General features: G+C 40.0%; 1 protein-coding gene across 2 annotated transcripts in view; it reads right to left on the bottom strand.

The window, feature by feature from the left end:
• The window catches only part of LOC140199379 (disco-interacting protein 2 homolog A-like), a 272,630-nt gene that overhangs the window by 171,868 nt on the left and 82,432 nt on the right, over nt 1-18,330 (bottom strand). For both annotated transcript variants that reach the window (XM_072261369.1, XM_072261370.1), the window contains exon 2: nt 4,596-4,667. In XM_072261369.1, coding sequence (XP_072117470.1) covers nt 4,596-4,667 — 72 coding nt within the window. The remainder of the gene's footprint in view (nt 1-4,595; nt 4,668-18,330) is intronic.

Here is an 18,330-nt window from a genome sequence, read left to right on the forward strand (position 1 = left end):
GTCATGTTGGTTTAATTATGAATCTAGATGTTGTTAATATTTTTGATTTACATAAACAAAGACTTATTAGCATATAGTTACAAATTATTGTGTTCTTGGTTACTGTTTATTGGACATCCACTAAAGTGATGATTAAAACATGTGCAAAATGCCTTGCATCAGCATTGTGAAATCATTTAACAGAGTAGGGAACTGTCATCTTAGTCAACCAAGCCAGACAAATGAACCACTCCAGACTATAAAGTCACAACTCCAACTAATAGTGAACAGCTTCAGCAGAACAAATCAAAACAAAGGATAAGCTGTACCCTACTAACTTCCAAATGCTAATAAAAGAGATTCTAACATACCATGTTACACAGGTCAAAATTTTTGGCTATCATTACCAACATTACTTTCATCAGGAAGTATCATTAGCTCTGCAAACTGATAAAAAACAGAGCATCTGCCAGGCCTCCTCTCACCAGGGAACTAACAGGAATGTGTATGTTTGGAAAACTGGGACACTGAGAGCATATGATAAAAGCATACCAGGATTATCAATGAAAAGTTTGCTCCCGCCACTTCCTGGTCAAATATGAGTGGATGGGTGGCAAAGGAAACCCAAAAAAAGGGAGAAAGCTCAAGCACAACAAATATGCCCTTTTAAGGAAAAAAAGTCTTTTAATGGATAAATGAAGATGAGCTTATTTGAGGCCAAATGTAGCCTCGATATCAGAACCTGTGAAAAGGAGCAACTGAGCCTCAAGAGTCATCTTACCCACTTGACAGCTGAATGGCATGGGAAGTAAATCACAGAAGACACACTGAGTGAGCTACACCCATAGTATGTGAACTCTCAATCTATGCGATCATCTGGACTAGATTCAATCATCTAAAATGATCACCAGAATACTCCACTCTTTTTACACTGCATCCACGTGCCTATAAGTTTCTAAAATTACCCTAAAGTATCCGCTCTACCACCACCCTGGGCAGTGCGTTCCACACACTCACCACTCCCTGTGTAAAAAGCATACCTTTGACATTCTCCCCACCAAATACGCTTCCCTTTAATTACCAATTATGCCCCCCTTGAATCAGCCACGTGCCCTGGAAGAAAGCCTCTAGCTATTCATTATCTATATCTTATCATCTTGCGCACCTCTATCAAGTCACTCCACATCCTAAAGACGACTTGTCTATGACAACTTGTATGCTTTATAAGTCAGAATTTTCCCAGTTGTGAAGAATTAGCAAAGTTAATTCCAAACAAATCAGGGTAATTTATTTTTGCCCCCATCCCCTGCCTCCCAACTCATTCTACCCTCCAACTACTCACTGGCCACTGTAGAACTATATTCATCATGAATCTCTCTAGCATTCTAATTTTGCAGATGATCTTCAGTGTAGAACAATTTAAATACACAGATATAAATATAAAAACATTTCAAAACGGTCTTACCCAGGGGACATAAAAAAAACACTAAACATCTACGCTCTCCTGTGCAGTCTTTGATTTTTAAAGATCTCATGGTAACCCAGATCTTGCAGAAATCTTGCAGTACTGAAATTATCTCTGCACCTATCACTTTCGAGGAGAAATGTTTAACCAAGAATTGTGACAAATGAAGTCATTGAGCTTTACACTTCTATCCCCCATCAAGAAGGTCTTAAAGCTTTCTGCTTCTTTCTTCACAACAGACCCAAACAATTCCCCTCCACACCACCATCCTTTGTCTGGCGGAACTGGTCCTCACTCTCAATAATTTCTCTTATGGCCCCATCCACTTTCTCCAAACTCAAGGTGTAATGGAAATGAATAAACAGTGTACGTTTTGGGCCAAGACCCCTATCAGGACTGGCAAAAGCCAGAATAAGGTCGTGGGGAGAGGTGAAAGGGGAAAGGGGAAAGGGTACAACCTGGCAGGTGAGAGCTGAGTAACACACACAAAATGCTGGTATAACTCAGCAGATCAAGCAGCATCTATGGAAACTAATGAACAGTCGACATTTTTCCACCATCAGCAGAATCTTGTATTGGTGATAGGTGAGACCAGGTGAGGGGAAATGTGGGTGGATAGGGTGGAAGGATGAAGTAGGAAGCTAGGAAGTGACAGGTGGAAGAGGTAAAGGGCTGAAGGAGGAATATAATAGGAGAGGACAGTGGATCATGAAAGGAGGAGGGGAACCAGAGGAAGGTGATGGACATGTGAGGAGAAGAGGTAGGAAGGGAATGGAAGAGGGAAGGGGTCAGAAATTACCAGCAGTTAGAGAAATCTATGTTCATGCCGTCAGGTTGGAGGCTACCCAGACAGAATATGACATGTTGTTCCTCAAGCCTGAATTTGGCCTCATTGTGGCAATAGAGGAGGCCATGGACAGGCCTGTCAATATGGGAATGGCAAGTCCAAGTGAAATGCATAGCCACTGGGAGATCCTGCTCTTTGCAGAATATAGCTCAATGAAGTGGGTCCCCTTCTTCACAAGTCTATAATGCTGATTGTTTTAATACCTTACATTAAACCTTAAAGTAAAATACAAATACAGTATACTTTAACCTTTTAATCAAAATACGGCATCACAGGTGGAAATTGAAAGCCTTCCGTTGTTTTGCTGCTGTGCTGCTTTTGTTACCCAGCACTCAATATATTTTCATATTAAATGGTGAGTAATAATTTTTACTGTTAAGTACATATATGTGATGAAGAAGTGTAAGATAAAGACTGCTTACCAGTAGCACATAAATTAAGAGTCAGAAATGATAGTGATCCCAAGCTATCCAAACCGGAGGACATAGGTTAAGGGTGAGGGGGGAAAAGTTTAAAGGGAACATTAGGAGGGGCTTCTTCACAGAGAGTGGTGGGAGTATGGAATGAGCTGCCAGACGAGGTGGTAAACGCGGGTTCTTTTTTAACATTTAAGAATAAATTGGACAGATACATGGATGGGAGGTGTATGGAGGGATATGGTCCGTGTGCAGGTCAGTGGGACTAGGCAGAAAATGGTTCGGCACAGCCAAGAAGGGCCAAAAGGCCTGTTTCTGTGCTGTAGTTTCTATGGTTCTATCTCAATATACAGTATATTCCAAAATTCAAAAAAAAAATCAAAATCCAAAGCACTTTCGGCCCCAAGCATTTTAGACAAGGGGTATTCAACCTGTATTGTTATAACTACACTGTTCTGCTATTAACTATTCTGTTGCTTTAGTTCAGATTAATTTATCACACGTATATCAAAACATACAGTAAAGCATGTAGCGTGTGTTAACAACCAACATAAATTCTGGAGAAGCCCACAACTGTCACCACAGATTACGACGCTAACATACCATGCCTACAATGTACAGCAGAAAACAAGTAGTAAAAAAAAACAGCAAAACAAGCCCTTTTCTACTAAGAACAATTCTTCAGAATAATATGAGTTCATCTAGAACACCTTCCTGTATCAACATGCATTCACCCATCTCTCATGATAACTAGCATATATTGATTACAGCTCTCCAACTCAAAGATTTTAAAATTCTGAAACACAAGAGATCCTGCAGATGCTGGATATCTTAAGCAACACACAAAACGCTGGAGAAAATCAGCAAGTCAGACAGCATCAAAGGAGGGGAAAAAAGTCAATATTTCAAGCTAAGTCCCTCCATCAGGACTGAAAAGAAAGTTGGGGGCGGGGGGTGTAAAAACCAGAATAAATTGGTAGTGCAGGGAAGGATTACAAGTTGGCAGGTGATAGGTGAAACCAGGTGAGCGGGAATGTGAATGGGTAGGGGTGACAGTATGAAGAAATTAGGAGGCGATAGGTGGTGGAAGAGGAAATCTAATGAGAGAGGACAGCAGACCACGGAAGAAAAGCGAGGAGGAGAACCACAGGGAGACAATGCACAGATTAAATGGGGTGAGAGGGCAACCAGGAATAGAAAAAAAAGAGAAGTTGGGGCGGGAGGGGGGGGTTATGGAATTCCTGGTTGATAGAGAAATCAATTTCATGCCATCAGGCTGGAGGTTACCCAGAGAGAACATGAAGTGTTGGTCCTCCAACCTGAGTTTGGTCTTATCTTGGCAGTAGAGGAGGCGATGGACAGACATGTCAGTGTGGGAATGGGACATCAAACTGAAATGGGCAACCATCGGGAGATCTTGCAGAGACAGTAAAGGTGCCTGATGAAGCAGTCCCCCCATTCAAAGTTCTAACAGCTACTGAGAAAGTGTAGCACTGGTAAACAATTACATGAAACATCGCAAGTCTACGGATTTGGAAGGTAACACATTCAACCACATACATAGATCAGGGACAATGTTAAATCCTTTTAAGAAAATATAGTGGCATTTATTAAGAGGAGTGGGTGAATTTGAAAGGAAACAGTTTATAGCAATACCAAACATAAGGACCAGAAAATTGTACATTCAACAGTTTAAACAGAAATTGATCAACAGAAGTGCAGCTCATGGACATGATGAGCACAGAGGACAATGCGGGTCTTAAAAAGAAAAAAAATCACATCAAGTGTGTGATGGGCAGAGGTGGAGCAAAGGCATTTTCTCAATCCGAATGACAAAGCTCATCACCTTCCTTTTAATCTACTATTTTGTTAATCATTTACACCTTACCTACAGTCTGTGGTATGTATGGAGCCAGCAGTTTGGCCTTCTTCTTTTCATAGCCCTTCTGAGTGATATCACCTGAATGGGGAAAAAAGAAACAAGTCTTAATCTTTCATTATTTAGCAAATGTGTACACAATACAAAGACAGACCTATCCCCAGTTGTTATGCAGTATCAATAAGAAAAACAATATTGAAGGATTTGTGCTGCTGAGTTAAAAGGAGGCTTAACATTCCAAGCAAAAGTAAACAACTTTATCTGTGAAACTGTCACAGGAAATAATTCAACTAATGACCATCTTGATTACACTGAACAACAAGGATTTCGCTTCCTGAATACTTTTGGGTGTATCTTATGAATTTGGGCCACTGATCATGAAAATAGCCATGAAATTTCCCAATCATGCATTATTTTTTGAAGTCACCTATATTTGTTATTTCAATTCATAATTAAAGTCCATTAAAATGTAGCCCACAATGTAAGCTGAAAAGTTTTCCATCATGTATGAGCATGCTAAGGAAGTATGGATGCTGCATGGCAGGACAGGTTTTAGAAAGGCTATAAAAGCATCACCCACACACCGTTCTATGCATTGGGTTTACATCACATTGATGCACATGCTCTATGCGCATAGCACATTGTGTGTACTCATTATGATAAAGTAATTGTACTTTCAGGAGTATTTGTGGCATATATACACATAAATCTCAAAGACGGAGCACAACTTCTCTTATTAAGAAAGCCTGTGAGCTCAACCTTGGATGTGAAATTGGCGACTAAGGCAAAGCCTGAGCTCCTCACATTTGTTGCGCAACAAGCGGTGTCGTTCTTAGAGCTTGGCTCGGAGGTACTTGGTAGTCAGTGCTATTATGCTATTTGCTGTGCCAATGATAGGGCTAGAGCGGAAGGATCATGTGACACACTACTACTTCTGCCTGACCTGTGAGCCTGGTTTCTCTCCTAAAAACAAGAAATCCATTGAACAACACACATCAAAGTTGCTGGTGAACGCAGCAGGCCAGGCAGCATCTCTAGGAAGAGGTACAGTCGCCGTTTCAGGCCGAGACCCTTCGTCAGGACTAACTGAAGGAAAAGTTAGTAAGAGATTGCCATTGAACACCCCATTTTCCTTCAGCCATGAGACCTGTGCCACATGACGACAATCTTCCAGTAGTGAAACCATCAGATATGGAGTCTGGAGGAGGCGCATGAACATGCCATGATGCTCAACCCAGGAACTGAAAACAAGAAAGATGCAGATTTTGAACCCTTTACGTGAGTGAGCCTCATCTGATAACCCAATCTGAATTAAATGACCTAATCAGAGACTTGGGTTTGTCAAAAGCAAAATTATTGGGTTCAAGACTGCAAGGATGGAATCTGATGTCACTAGGCAAAAAAAATTTCTGACTTTCACTGCACTAAGAAGATTTGGCACAATTCTTTGGTCAGGTCGATAATCTGCATTTCTGCACTGACATTAATGAGCTTTTGACTGCTTATGGTTGCCAGTATGACCTACTACTATGGCATATTTTTATTAATTCTTAAGCCAGAAAGCTGTGCTACTACACAACAGCAATGTCCACCCTTCAATACCAATCAGCTATGCACTATACATGAAAGAAAACTACTAAAATTTGGAAGTCTTGTTGAAAACACCTCAGTACAGTAACTACAACTGGAACATCTGTGGTGATCTGAAAGTAGTAGTGCTGCTACTAGGAAAGCAGCTCAGATACACCAAGTACTGTTGTTTCATTTGCAAATGGGACAGCAGTGCTAAAGAACCTCATTACATTAAAAAAGGATTGGCCTCTCTGTAAACAGTTGGTTCCAGGGCAGAAAAGTGTGGCACATATCCACTTGTAGACCCAAAAAAGATAGTTTTGCCTCTTCTTAATGTAAGATTGAGGCTTATGAAAAATTTTGTGAAAGCGATAAACAAAGAAGGTAAAGGGTTTCAGTATTTGAGACAGACATTTCCCAGAATAACTGATGCCAAAATTAGGAAGGCATTTTTGTTAATCCACAAATCAAACAGGTAATCAATGACAGGCAATTTGAAGAACTTCCAGTGGGACTGGAGAAAAATCGCATCGAAGGTATTCCTGGATGTTGTTGAAAATTTTTTTGGAAACTACACAGCACCAAATTATGCAGCTAGTTGACAACATGCTTCAAGCAGACAAAACAAAGTGCAACATGTCACTAAAGACTAATCTTCTACATTCCCATTTAGACTTCTTCCCTGCAAATTTTGGCGCTGTCAGTGACGAGCATGGTGTAAGTTTTCAGCAGGGCATGGAGAAATGGTCATCAGGGTAACTGTAATCCATCAATGCTGGTTGATTATTGCTGGACACTTAAGCGAGAAGCCACAAACATTGAGTACAAATGAAAATAATCAAAGCATTTTTAGCTCAGTTGAGCTAATGGTGCTGCCAAGCGTCAGCACCATTATATTCAATAGAAGTTAAATTCTTGTTTCTCCAAATTCCTACACGATACACTGGCAATTATAGACGAGCGAGTCTTAATTCAGTGGTAGGCAAATTATTCGAGATGATTTTTAAGAGAAAGGATTTACGAGCATTTGGAGAAGCACAGTCTGATTAGGGACATACAGTATGGCTTTGTGAAGGGCAGATCATGCCTCAAGAGCCTGATTAAATTCTTTTAGAATGTGACAAAGCACAATGATGGATGTCGAGCAGTGGACTTCAGTAAAGCATTTATGAGGTTCCCATTGATAGGCTCATTCAAGAGGCATGGGATCCAGGGAAATTGCTGTGTGGGTACAGAATTGGCTTGCCCATAGAAGGCAGAGTGTGGTTGCAGATGGAGCATATTCAATATATAGACAGGCTAACTGGAGGACAGACATATGAGATCTCGCGCTAGGCAATGTACCAGGTCAAGCCTCATAACTCTTAATGGAAGAGAATTTCAGAGGCAACCACGACTCCCTGAACTTTACCACAGCCTTGGACAGGGATAAGAGCAGAGGGTATGGGGAATTATTTAACAGGGGAGGGGAATGATGATGCTATCAAGCAGGAACTGAGTAGCATAAAGTGGGAATAGATGAACTCCAGGAAACGCAAAACAAAAATGCGGAGGTTGTTTTGGGAGCATTGGGAACAGGCATTTCTGGATAGGTTTGTATCCATTTAGACTAAGCAATGGTGAAGGAATCATAGTTGACATGAGATGTGAACATTTTGTCAAGAGGAAGAAAAAAAATCTTAAGGTTTAAGCAGCAAGGACCTGACAGGGCTTTAGAGAGTGTCAAGGTATCCAGGAGCTGAAAAATGGACTTAGAAGAACTAGGAGGCATGAGAGGTCTTTGGCGAGTAAGGTTAAAGAAATCCCAAGACATTATTTTTATATATATATATACACACACACATACATACAGAGGGGGGGGGTGTGTGTGTGTGTGTGTGTGTGTGTGTGTGTGTGTGTGTGTGTGTGTGTGTGTGTGTGTGTGTGTGTGTGTGTGTGTGTAAGTAAAACACATGCCTGGAGTAAGAAGAAAAGGGAGGTCCTTAACGAATAGTTTTCTTCAGTATTCACCTGTGAGAGTGACCTTGATGTTTGTGAGGGCAATGTAAAAAAAAGGCTGATATACTTGAACATGTCGACATTAAGAAAAATGATATGCAGGACCTTTTGAAAAATATTAGGATAGTTAAGTCCCCAGGGCCAGACAGGGCCAGTTAAGTCCCCAGGGCCAGTCCCCAGGTTACTATGGGAAGTGAAGGAAGAGATTGCTGCTTTTTGGTGACGATTTTTGCATCCTCACAGGAGTAGTACTGGATGATTGGACGGTGACAACTATTATTCTCTTGTTCAAGAAAAGCAGGGATAACACTGGCAATTATAGACGAGCCAGTCTTAATTCAGTGGTGGGCAAATTATTCGAGGTGATTTTTGAGAGAAAGGATTTACGAGCATTTGGAGAAGCACAGTCTGATTAGGGACATACAGCATGGCTTTGTGAAGGGCAGATCATGCCTCAAGAGCCTGATTAAATTCTTTTAGAATGTGACAAAGCACAATGATGGATGTCGAGCAGTGGACTTCAGTAAAGCATTTATGAGGTTCCCATTGGTAGGCTCATTCAAGAGGCATGGGATCCAGGGAAATTGCTGTGTAGGTACAGAATTGGCAGAGTGTGGTTGCAGATGGAGCATATTCTGCCTGGAGGTTGGTGAGGTGTTCCACAGGGATCTGTTCTGAGACCCCTGCTCTTTGTGATTTTTACAAATGACCTAGACGAGGAAGTGGAAGGGTCAGCTAGTAAGTTTGCAGATGACACAAAAGGTGGTGGATTTGCGGATAGTGTGGAGGGTTGTCATAGGTTCCAGCTGGACATTAACAGGATGCAGAACTGCGTTGAGAAGTGACAGATGGAGTTCATCCTGGAAAAGTGTGAAGTCAAATTTGAGGGCAGAATACAAGTATAATGGCAGGATTCTTGGCAATGTGGAGGTACAAAGACATCATGGGGTCCATGCCCATAGATCCCCCCCAAGTTGCCACACAAGCTGATAGGGTTGCTAAGGTGTAAAATGTATTGCCCTTCATTAGTTGGGGGATTGAGTTCAAGAGCTGAAAAATAATGTTGCAGCTCTATAAGCCCCCGCTTAGACCACACTTTGAGTACTGTGTTCAGTTCTGGTCGCCTCATTATAGGGAGGATGTGGAAGCTTTAGCGTGAATGCAGATATTTACCAGGATGCTACCAGGACTAGAGAGCACATCTTTTGAAGGTAGGTTGAGTCAGCAATGGCTTTTCTCTTTAGAGAAAAGGAGGATAAGAGGTGACTTGATAGAGGTGCACAAGATAATAACAGGCATAGATCATGTGGATAGCCAGAGACTTTTTCCTCAAAGTGGAAATGACTAATAAAAGGGGGCATAATTTTGAGGTGGTTCGAGGAAAGTATAGGGAGCACATCAGATGCAGACTCTTTACACAAAAAGTGTTGAGTACATGAAATGGCCTGCAAGCATTTCAAAATCGCCTAGGCACATGCATGATGGGAAAATGGAGGGCTATGGAGGAAGGAAGGACTAGATTGATCTAGGGGTAAGTTAAAAGGTCAACACATCATCATGGACCGAACAGCCTGTACTGTGCTGTAATGTTCTTTGTTCTATGTTAATCAACAAGTCCAAGAATGCTAGAGGGTGGCAGCATGGATAGATAAGGTCATGAAGACATAGGTTGTACTTTATTCATAAGTACAATGATGTTCTGACTTTATAAACCACGTTCTGCATCTAACACTACAGCAAATGTGTGACAACATTAGAGAGAATGCAGAGAAGATTCATCAGGATTGGCTTGGGATGGAGAGTTACAAGGAAAATGCAGAAGCTGGGCTTTCTTTGGAGCAGAGGAGACCAGGGAGGGTGATACAAGAATCACAGATAGGACAGACTATAAAACTACTGAGTATTGGTATTGGGTAAATAATAAGTTTAGAAGAGATTTTTCATCTGGAGGACGGCTGGAATCTGGATTACACTGTCTGAAGGATGGAGGCAGGTACTCCCACAACATTCTAGTCATACCGTGATGAGCACAAATAAAGTTCACACCAAGTGTCCTGGACCCGAAACCTGAACTGTTTCTCTTTCCATGGATACTATTTGACCTACTGGGTGTTTCTTTTTATTTCAGATTTGCAATTTTTATCTAGCCATGCACTTGAATTACCAAGTCAGCTGTGAACCACAGGAAGAATGTGTCAAAAGGCTATGCTACCAAGCTCTCAGGTATCTCTGTGGATAAGACTGATTCCTTGGAACTTCAACTGCAGCACAGCATTTATCTCCAATTTCTGGTTAACAGTTATTCCTCAAATCAAAACCTTTGAAGTAATTATCTGGTTATCATAAACTTGTATTATAACAGTATTTACATCTGAAGAGCAAATATTTATATGGAAAATGTTTTAGGTTATGGTGCTAGTAAAAAAAAACTTGTCAGAATCAGAATCGTGCTTATTATCACCCGTATGTGTTGTGAAATTTGTTAACTTAGCAGCAGCAGTTCAATGCAATACATGATAATATTATACTTGTACATAATTTTCCCCTCAGACTTTAACTTAACCCATTTGAAAAGATAGCTCAGAAAAAAAAACATGGATATGGTGAAACCAACCATTTGTCCTGAAAGTTTTTGAAATTACAGAATTATCAAGTAGGAAAATAAAATATGCCCAACAGGGAACAGCAATGAGATGTTTGTCGATAAAATAGGCAGAATTTATATAAAAAAGCTCAAATAGAAAACCAAAGAAAAACAAGGCAAAAGTAGAAATTTAAAAGCCTTACTGAATAAATGTCTAAATGCAGAGTTCATTGTCATTGTAAAGGAAACACAAAATGTGAAATAAACAAATCCCTGAGGTGCAATCAAATGGCTAGATTAAAAAAAATAGCCATCGCATCAAATTGTGGAAATATTTTCAACAATCGAACTGCAAATATGCAGTTAATTTTAATAATTAAGACCACATAAATGCAACTTAAAGATTTTGGGTATGTTGTGATACCACCATATAGTGGATGCTATATTTAGTTGTCAAGAGTTAAGAGGAACACAAAAGTAATTTGCAAACTGAACCGTAAAATAAATTGAACTAAATGGCAGCATATCAAATGTATATTGCTTTGCATAAAACAGTACTGTAATAACAGCAAGGATAAGAAATATCTTCAAACCAATACTACTATCGAACACAAAAAGGCAGTTTCCATACCTGACAAATGCTTCTTGAAAATGAGTGTAGCTCACACAAATCTTCATGTACCGATCCTTACAGAATGTGGGTTATTTTAAAGCTAATTTTGGTAACTGATTACAATTTCCAACCTATCCAGGCAGACTAATTTGCCATTGAAGTCTTTGCTCTGTAGAAATGAAATTTGTATTCTCTCCAGGCTTTTCACAATAAAGCTTAAAAAAAAGCACAAAGGCCAAGGTCTAAAACACAGTTTAAAAAAAGAAGGAAAAGATGAAAATAACAATGAGGAAATGACTGAGCCAGAGACACTGTAGATAACAAGTGGCCTGGATGTGCAGCTCTGGCCAATCAATCCTTTCAGTCTGAGTCAGGCAATACAAAGTGAAGACTCTTTGTTTCCTGTTTCAAAGGCTCAGAGGCTGAATGTATGCCTCAGAATAATTCCCTAAAGAAAATGCACCAAGACCCTCTGTGACCAGACTATCATCCAGGCATTTTACAAATCCCACTACCCATCCCCCACACCACCCTCCGCCCAAAACTGATCTCAGCCCTCAGGCACATCTGGTGCACTTGGAAGGCAGCTGTCGTCCCACAGCTCTGGCGGCGTTCTCGAAGTCTACCGTGATGTGACAAGGCAGTCTGATGCAGCTCAGGACATTGCTGAATGAAGTAAGGAAAACAGCTGAGCAAGAGGGCTGATAATGTGAGTGAGCACTAGGTTATTTCAATGATTCCTTCTAACTGGAGTACACTAGGACCCGTACATCTTGGCCTAATTAAGTGACTGCCCCAATAAGCCAAAGTTAAAAATGTATTAAAAAAAAAGACAAAGAAACAAACTATGTATTTAAATGAAATACAGAACAAATTAAACACTACCAATAGTACAGTATTATAAAACTGTATTAGTTCCTAGTAGTTATTGACAGAGGAATTCATCCAGTGTACACAATGAACAAAATCAGCTTTGACACCTAGTGCACATAATGGACTGCTTTCATACAATACTAACAAGCATCCTTCAAGTTTTCATTTTCCTTGCAACATTCAAGATAATTGTAGATACCTTCAAATTGTTTGTAGTTCCTAACCTGAAGCTTTGTAGTTCCTAACCTGAAGCAATGCAATCTTTTCATTTTCACTACCAGCCATTTCTGGCATCTCCAAGCTGAATGCTTGAAACCACAGTGAAAAAACAGTTCGGAACTCTCTTACTGCTTATTTCTCGGCAACTATCAGTGACAAAAATCGCTGTTTGAACACAAACATACACAACTGACACTATTTAAAAATTGTTTGCTCTGAACAAGGTGTAGTATCTAACATTTACACATGTACACCTGATGCTGGCTGGAACCTGTTCGGCAACAGTATCCTGCCCCAGTTAAGCAGCACAGTGTCCCAAATAAATTAAGGAAATCCCAACAATTTTCTCAATTAGTTTTTGCTCTTAAAGAGATATCCCAAATAAGCAGGTGCCTAATTAACCAATGGCCCAATTAACTAGAATACACTGTATTTTACCATCCAAAGCCTCCTGGCATGTTGAATATTCATTAATTATTGAATTACATTTCAATCAGTATGGGGATATCAATCGGCACATTTCTATCCGTTCCAATGAAGGGTCTCAGTGACCATTTATTCTCTTCCTTTTACGTTATCTGCTGAGATCCTCCAGCATTGTGTTACCATAAATATTTAGGTATCCACATCTCAAAAAAACAAGTCAAAATTGAATTACTTTTGGATTACTGTAAAATGGGTGGTCAATTAGTGGTACAGACTTCATGGTCCAAAGAGCTTGAGAAACCTTCCCTCTAACAAGACACATTTCTAATAAAGTCCCATACTTAAGGGAAAGGTGTGAGAATTAGAGGAAACGTGAGGAATTCTTTTCACTGTAAGGATGGTTGAAATGTGAAATCTCAATGCTAGGAAAGCATGCTCACAATAAGGAGAGGTGAGACAGGTATGGTGGCTGATGGGTGGAAATAGAAAAGGAAAAATAATTAGACAGAGAATCAGGTGGAAGGAAGGGAGGGAAAGGTAGACACAGAGGCTGTAAGTTGATGTGAAACCAGGTAAGGGAGGTTGATGGTGAGATAGAAGTCAGATGGGGAGATGGGTTAGAAAGTGTAAGTCAAGGAAGAAGAAACCCAGATAGATTGGTGTGAGATGGACAAGGGTGATGGGATAGGGGTGACAAATCAAACTGCTGAGGTGCAAGTAAACAAAAAAGGTGAAGGAATAGAGAATCTTGGCAAACTGGTAGGAGTAAGAAAGGAACACAGAGGATGTGGGTCACCTGAAATTAGAAAATTAAATATTCATCCCACTGGATTGTAGAAAATGAGTTGCAGCTCTAGCTTGTCTTTGACCACATCATGGTACTGGAGAAGGCCAAGGATGTATTTACATGTTCTATGTCTCCATATTCAATGACATGCATAAGCCTCACAAACGCATTTAAGGAATTGTACAAATCGCTCAGAATGGCACAAAAAGAGTATGTCTTGTTGAGACAAGACGTACTCTTAAGCAATGGTTCCCAACCCTTTTGATTGCAAACACCACTTAAAAAAAAATGCAGTTTGTAATCTAAATGATTTACACCACCCTTTAAGCATGGGGAGCTAACTTGGCAACTTCTAGGGATAGTAGATCATCCTTTGGCTAAAACAGCTGTCAGACAACTTCTTTTTGGAGCTTTCTATCTAAATTACCTTAATCTTTTAAATCCTGTCGGGCCCCTGTAATTCTGGGAATACCCAGGCAGGGTCATAATGTTCTGCAATACAAGCTTACTTACTATCTCAAGTCACATTTAACTTGTTGGAAGTTCAGATAAGCAGAATACTTAAATTAGCTGTAATCAGTCATTTAAAATAGCAAGCAGTAACTTTGCTGACCAGAATCATAAATGAGCACTATCACAAGAGTAGACTTCACAGGCCATGAATGGGTGAGACAGAGCAAAACAGAAAATAATGCCAAGGCAAAGGACATAGTAAAAATCCTAATCAAAATGAAGAGTTTCAAGGAATATCTTAAAAGGAAACTGGCCAATTACTTGCTAAATCACCATCAGCATATAAACTGTAGCACCAGAGGTCCCAACAAACTAGACCACTGTTATATTAAGACTAGACAATGGGGTGACCTATGGGGGCACTCTTTGAGAGAAGGGTAGTGCAGTCTGATGTAACCAGAATGAACATTAAATTTTCCTGAATGCTATTGGTATTGCTTTGCTTTGGAAACTGAAGTGGAAAACCTCAGTTTATTAAAGAAGAACGACTCGTAGCAAAGCAAATATAGCTCCTCCTCGTTTATCGAAGGACACTTTTGATGGCATCATTTCTGGTTTATCTGCCACCCTTGTGCCTCTTGTTGTCATTCTGGAGATGTGCAGTCCTTTCATCCCCCGTCTCTTCATCTCTTCTGCTGTTTGTTGTTAGTCTCTGATCCTGGAGACGTGCATGCCTCTCCTCCTCTATCTCTTCTCTCTTTTTTTGTCCTGACTCTTTGATCCTGGAGTCGTGCGGCCCCAGCCTCATCCGATTCTTCTTCTCTCCCTCTCTTTGCCACTTCCCGACGACATTTGGCATCATCTCATGACCATAATGTCCCTCTTCCCTTTCCACGTGGCATAATTAGGCTGACCATTTTTTTTTTACCCTAATGCTGGAATGAAAATACGCAGCACTAACCCTAACCCTAAACTCTGGATTACTCAATCTCCAGGACTGTAAATCACAGGCTCTAACAGTTCCAGAAACACATTTAAGATGAAAAACAGATGTAACAGAAGTAAAATAGACATTTTTGTAGGCTATCTGGAAGATGTTGACCAAGAGATTGTTGTACACTGGCACCATCTTGACCAACCATCTATTATTATCACCTTTTGCATTTGCAATTTGTTGTCTTTTGCATACTGGTCGAACGCCCCAGTTGGTGCAGTTTTTCATTGATTCTATTATGGATTTATTGAGTATGCCCACAAGAAAACGAATCTCAAGGTTGTATATGGTGACAAACAGTATACTTACTTTGTTAATAAATTTTACTTTGAACTTAGGGGAGGCAGACAAATCCATGAACGGAATTAGAACCTAGAAGCTAGAAAACTAAAGCCTTAGTCACCAGTACAGGATCTAGAAATTGGAGGATGCACAAAAGTACAAGTAGAAGGCATGCAGAATAAGAGTTATATAGAATGAAAACAGGCCCCTTGGCTCACAGTAGTGTAGTGGTTAGCATACAGTCCCAGCAACCTAGGTTCAATTCCCACACGGAGCTTGCATACTCTTCCTGTGACCAGGTGAGTTTCCTCTGGGTGCTCCAGTTTCCTTCCACATCCCAAAGACGTACTGGTTGGTAGGTTAATTGGTCACATGGGTGTAATTGGGCATGGGAGTCTCTAAATAAAATGCCAACCAAAGTGCTTTCCTGAGGCAATCCCATTGGCCTGCATTTGGCCCATATCCCTCCGAACATTTCCTATTCATGAACCTGTCAAAATGTCTTTTTAATGATGTAATTGCACCTGCCTGTAATATTTTCTCTAACAACTCATTCTATATACCTATTACATACCACTGAAAGACTCTAGTGATAAAGGATCTTTGAGATATGGAGCAGCAACTCACATGAATGATGTAAACAGGGCCTTGCTGAAAGGTCTCAGCCCAAAACATTGACTATAACTCTTTTCCATAGGCACTGCCTGGCCTGCTGAGTTCCTCCAGCATTTTGTGTGTGTTGCTTAGATTTCCAATATCTGCAGATTTTCTCGTGTTTGTAGCATTTTTTTTTACAATGCTTCATAAAGGAAATAACAAACTGCCTAACTGCACTTTCAAGTTAGCTCAGGGATCCTAATCATATGAAGGAGATCACACTACATAAGTCAGCTATAGGTGGCACAACAGCATCACAGCCCTTCAGGTCAGCATGACTGAGCTATATCCCCAGGCTCAGCCGCAGAAATAAGATGCACTTGCATTTGACCTCCTGATTGAATTCGTCAAGAGGACCCTGTAAGAAGTTTACAACCAAATTGCAAGCAAGACAAACACATTCTAGCCCAGTGATCAAGATACTGTTTGGACATTGATTTATTTTGGGGGGGAGGGGGGGTATGTGTGTGTATGTGTATATGTGTGTGTGTATATATATATATATATATGTGTATGTGTGTGTGTGTGTGTGTGTGTGTGTGTGTGTGTGTGTGTGTGTGTGTGTATGTGTATATGTGTGTATATATATGTATGTATATATATGTATGTGTGTGTGTACATATATAAGGCAAAGCTCTGGAAGGAGCCAAAGACAATGGTTTCCATGTTCCTCCATTCCAACTAAACAAATTACAACGCATTATCTATGTTATTAAGAAATGTATAAGATTTGTCTAATGCAGAAGAGTGTACTAGACTACAACCACTTTAAAGCAGCATACACAAAATGCTGGAGGAACTCAGCAGGCTAGGCAGCATCTATGGAAAAGAATGAACAGTCAACATTTCGGGCCAAGACCCTTCTCAGCCCAGAACATCAACTTTTTACTCTTTTCCATAGATGTTGGCCTGCTGAGTTCCTGAAGAATTTAGTGTATGCTGTTTGGATTTCCAGCATCTGCATTTTCTCATGTTTGAAACACTTTAAAGTGACAGTTAATCTTTTAAGACAATACCTCCTCTCATTCTTTGTACATTATGCAAAATTCCCACGTTATCCAACTAGTACCCGCTTTCCTAGAGAAAGAAATACATTTTAAAAGCATTCAAAAATGCACCCAACCACACTAACCACAACAAGCATTTATGGTTCCCAAAAAAATTCCAGTGTAAAGTATGTTCTGCTCATAAAATTAAAGATTTTGACCTGAATAAATTAATGTTCAGTCTCACATTGTGTGTTCAAAGCCAGAATTATTGGCATTAGCCTAGTTTTTTTTTAAATCTTATTGTCAACATCATTACTTTGCAACTATGTGTTTGCAACTATATGTATTGAAACTCCATTCCAATGGCAAAATCTATTGGTGGAAATCCTCCAAACCTTAAACAAGTAGAGACACATTCCCAGCTCAAACCAGTTTTCACACGGACAACAATTCATCAAAATACTACCAACTTATAAAAGATTCATTGGTAAGTTACAGCTTCAGAGTTCAGTCCTTTCCAACCCTGCCCTATACAGCAATTTCTTTAGTCAATCAATGGGAATCAAGATACCTTTTGTTACCCAAAAGGGAAAGACATAAAAGATGTAAAACAACTGCTTATACTAACTATAGTATTGTATATACATTTTTGTTTCATTATTTGTTTTGGGAACATGAGTATCTCCAACATTCAGTGCCCATCTACAGTATGATGCAAAAGTTTGGGCACCCCTGGTCAAAATTTCTGTTACCGTGAATAACTAAGCGAGTAAAAGATGACCTGATTTCCAAAAGCCATAAAGTTAAAGATGACACATTTCTTTAATATTTTAAGATTACTTTTTTATTTCCATCTTTTACAGTTTCAAAATAACAAAAAAGGAAAAGGGCCCGAAGCAAAGGTTCGGGCACCTGTTTAGGTCAGGGGACTGTGAGGGCCATGGCAAAACCTTCAGCTTGCGCCTCTTGAGGTAGTCCACTGTGGATTTTGAAGTGTGTTTTGGATCATTATCCTCTTGTAGAAGCCATCCTCTTTTCATCTTCAGCTTTTTTTTTTAAAAACAGACGGTGTGATGTTTGTTTCCAGAATTTGCTGGTATTTGATTGAATTCATTCATCCCTCTACCAGTGAAATGTTCCCCATGCCACTGGCTACAACACAAGCCCAAAGCATCCACCCCCATGCTTAATAGTTGGCTCATTGTGGCCAAAAAGTTCTATTTCCACTTCATCAGTCCACAGGACTTGTTTCCAAAATGCATCAGGTTTGTTGAGAGGTTCCTTTGCAAACTTCTGA

The sequence above is a fragment of the Mobula birostris genome, chromosome 6, assembly GCF_030028105.1.
Source record: "Mobula birostris isolate sMobBir1 chromosome 6, sMobBir1.hap1, whole genome shotgun sequence".
Classification (NCBI taxonomy): Eukaryota; Metazoa; Chordata; class Chondrichthyes; order Myliobatiformes; family Myliobatidae; genus Mobula; species Mobula birostris.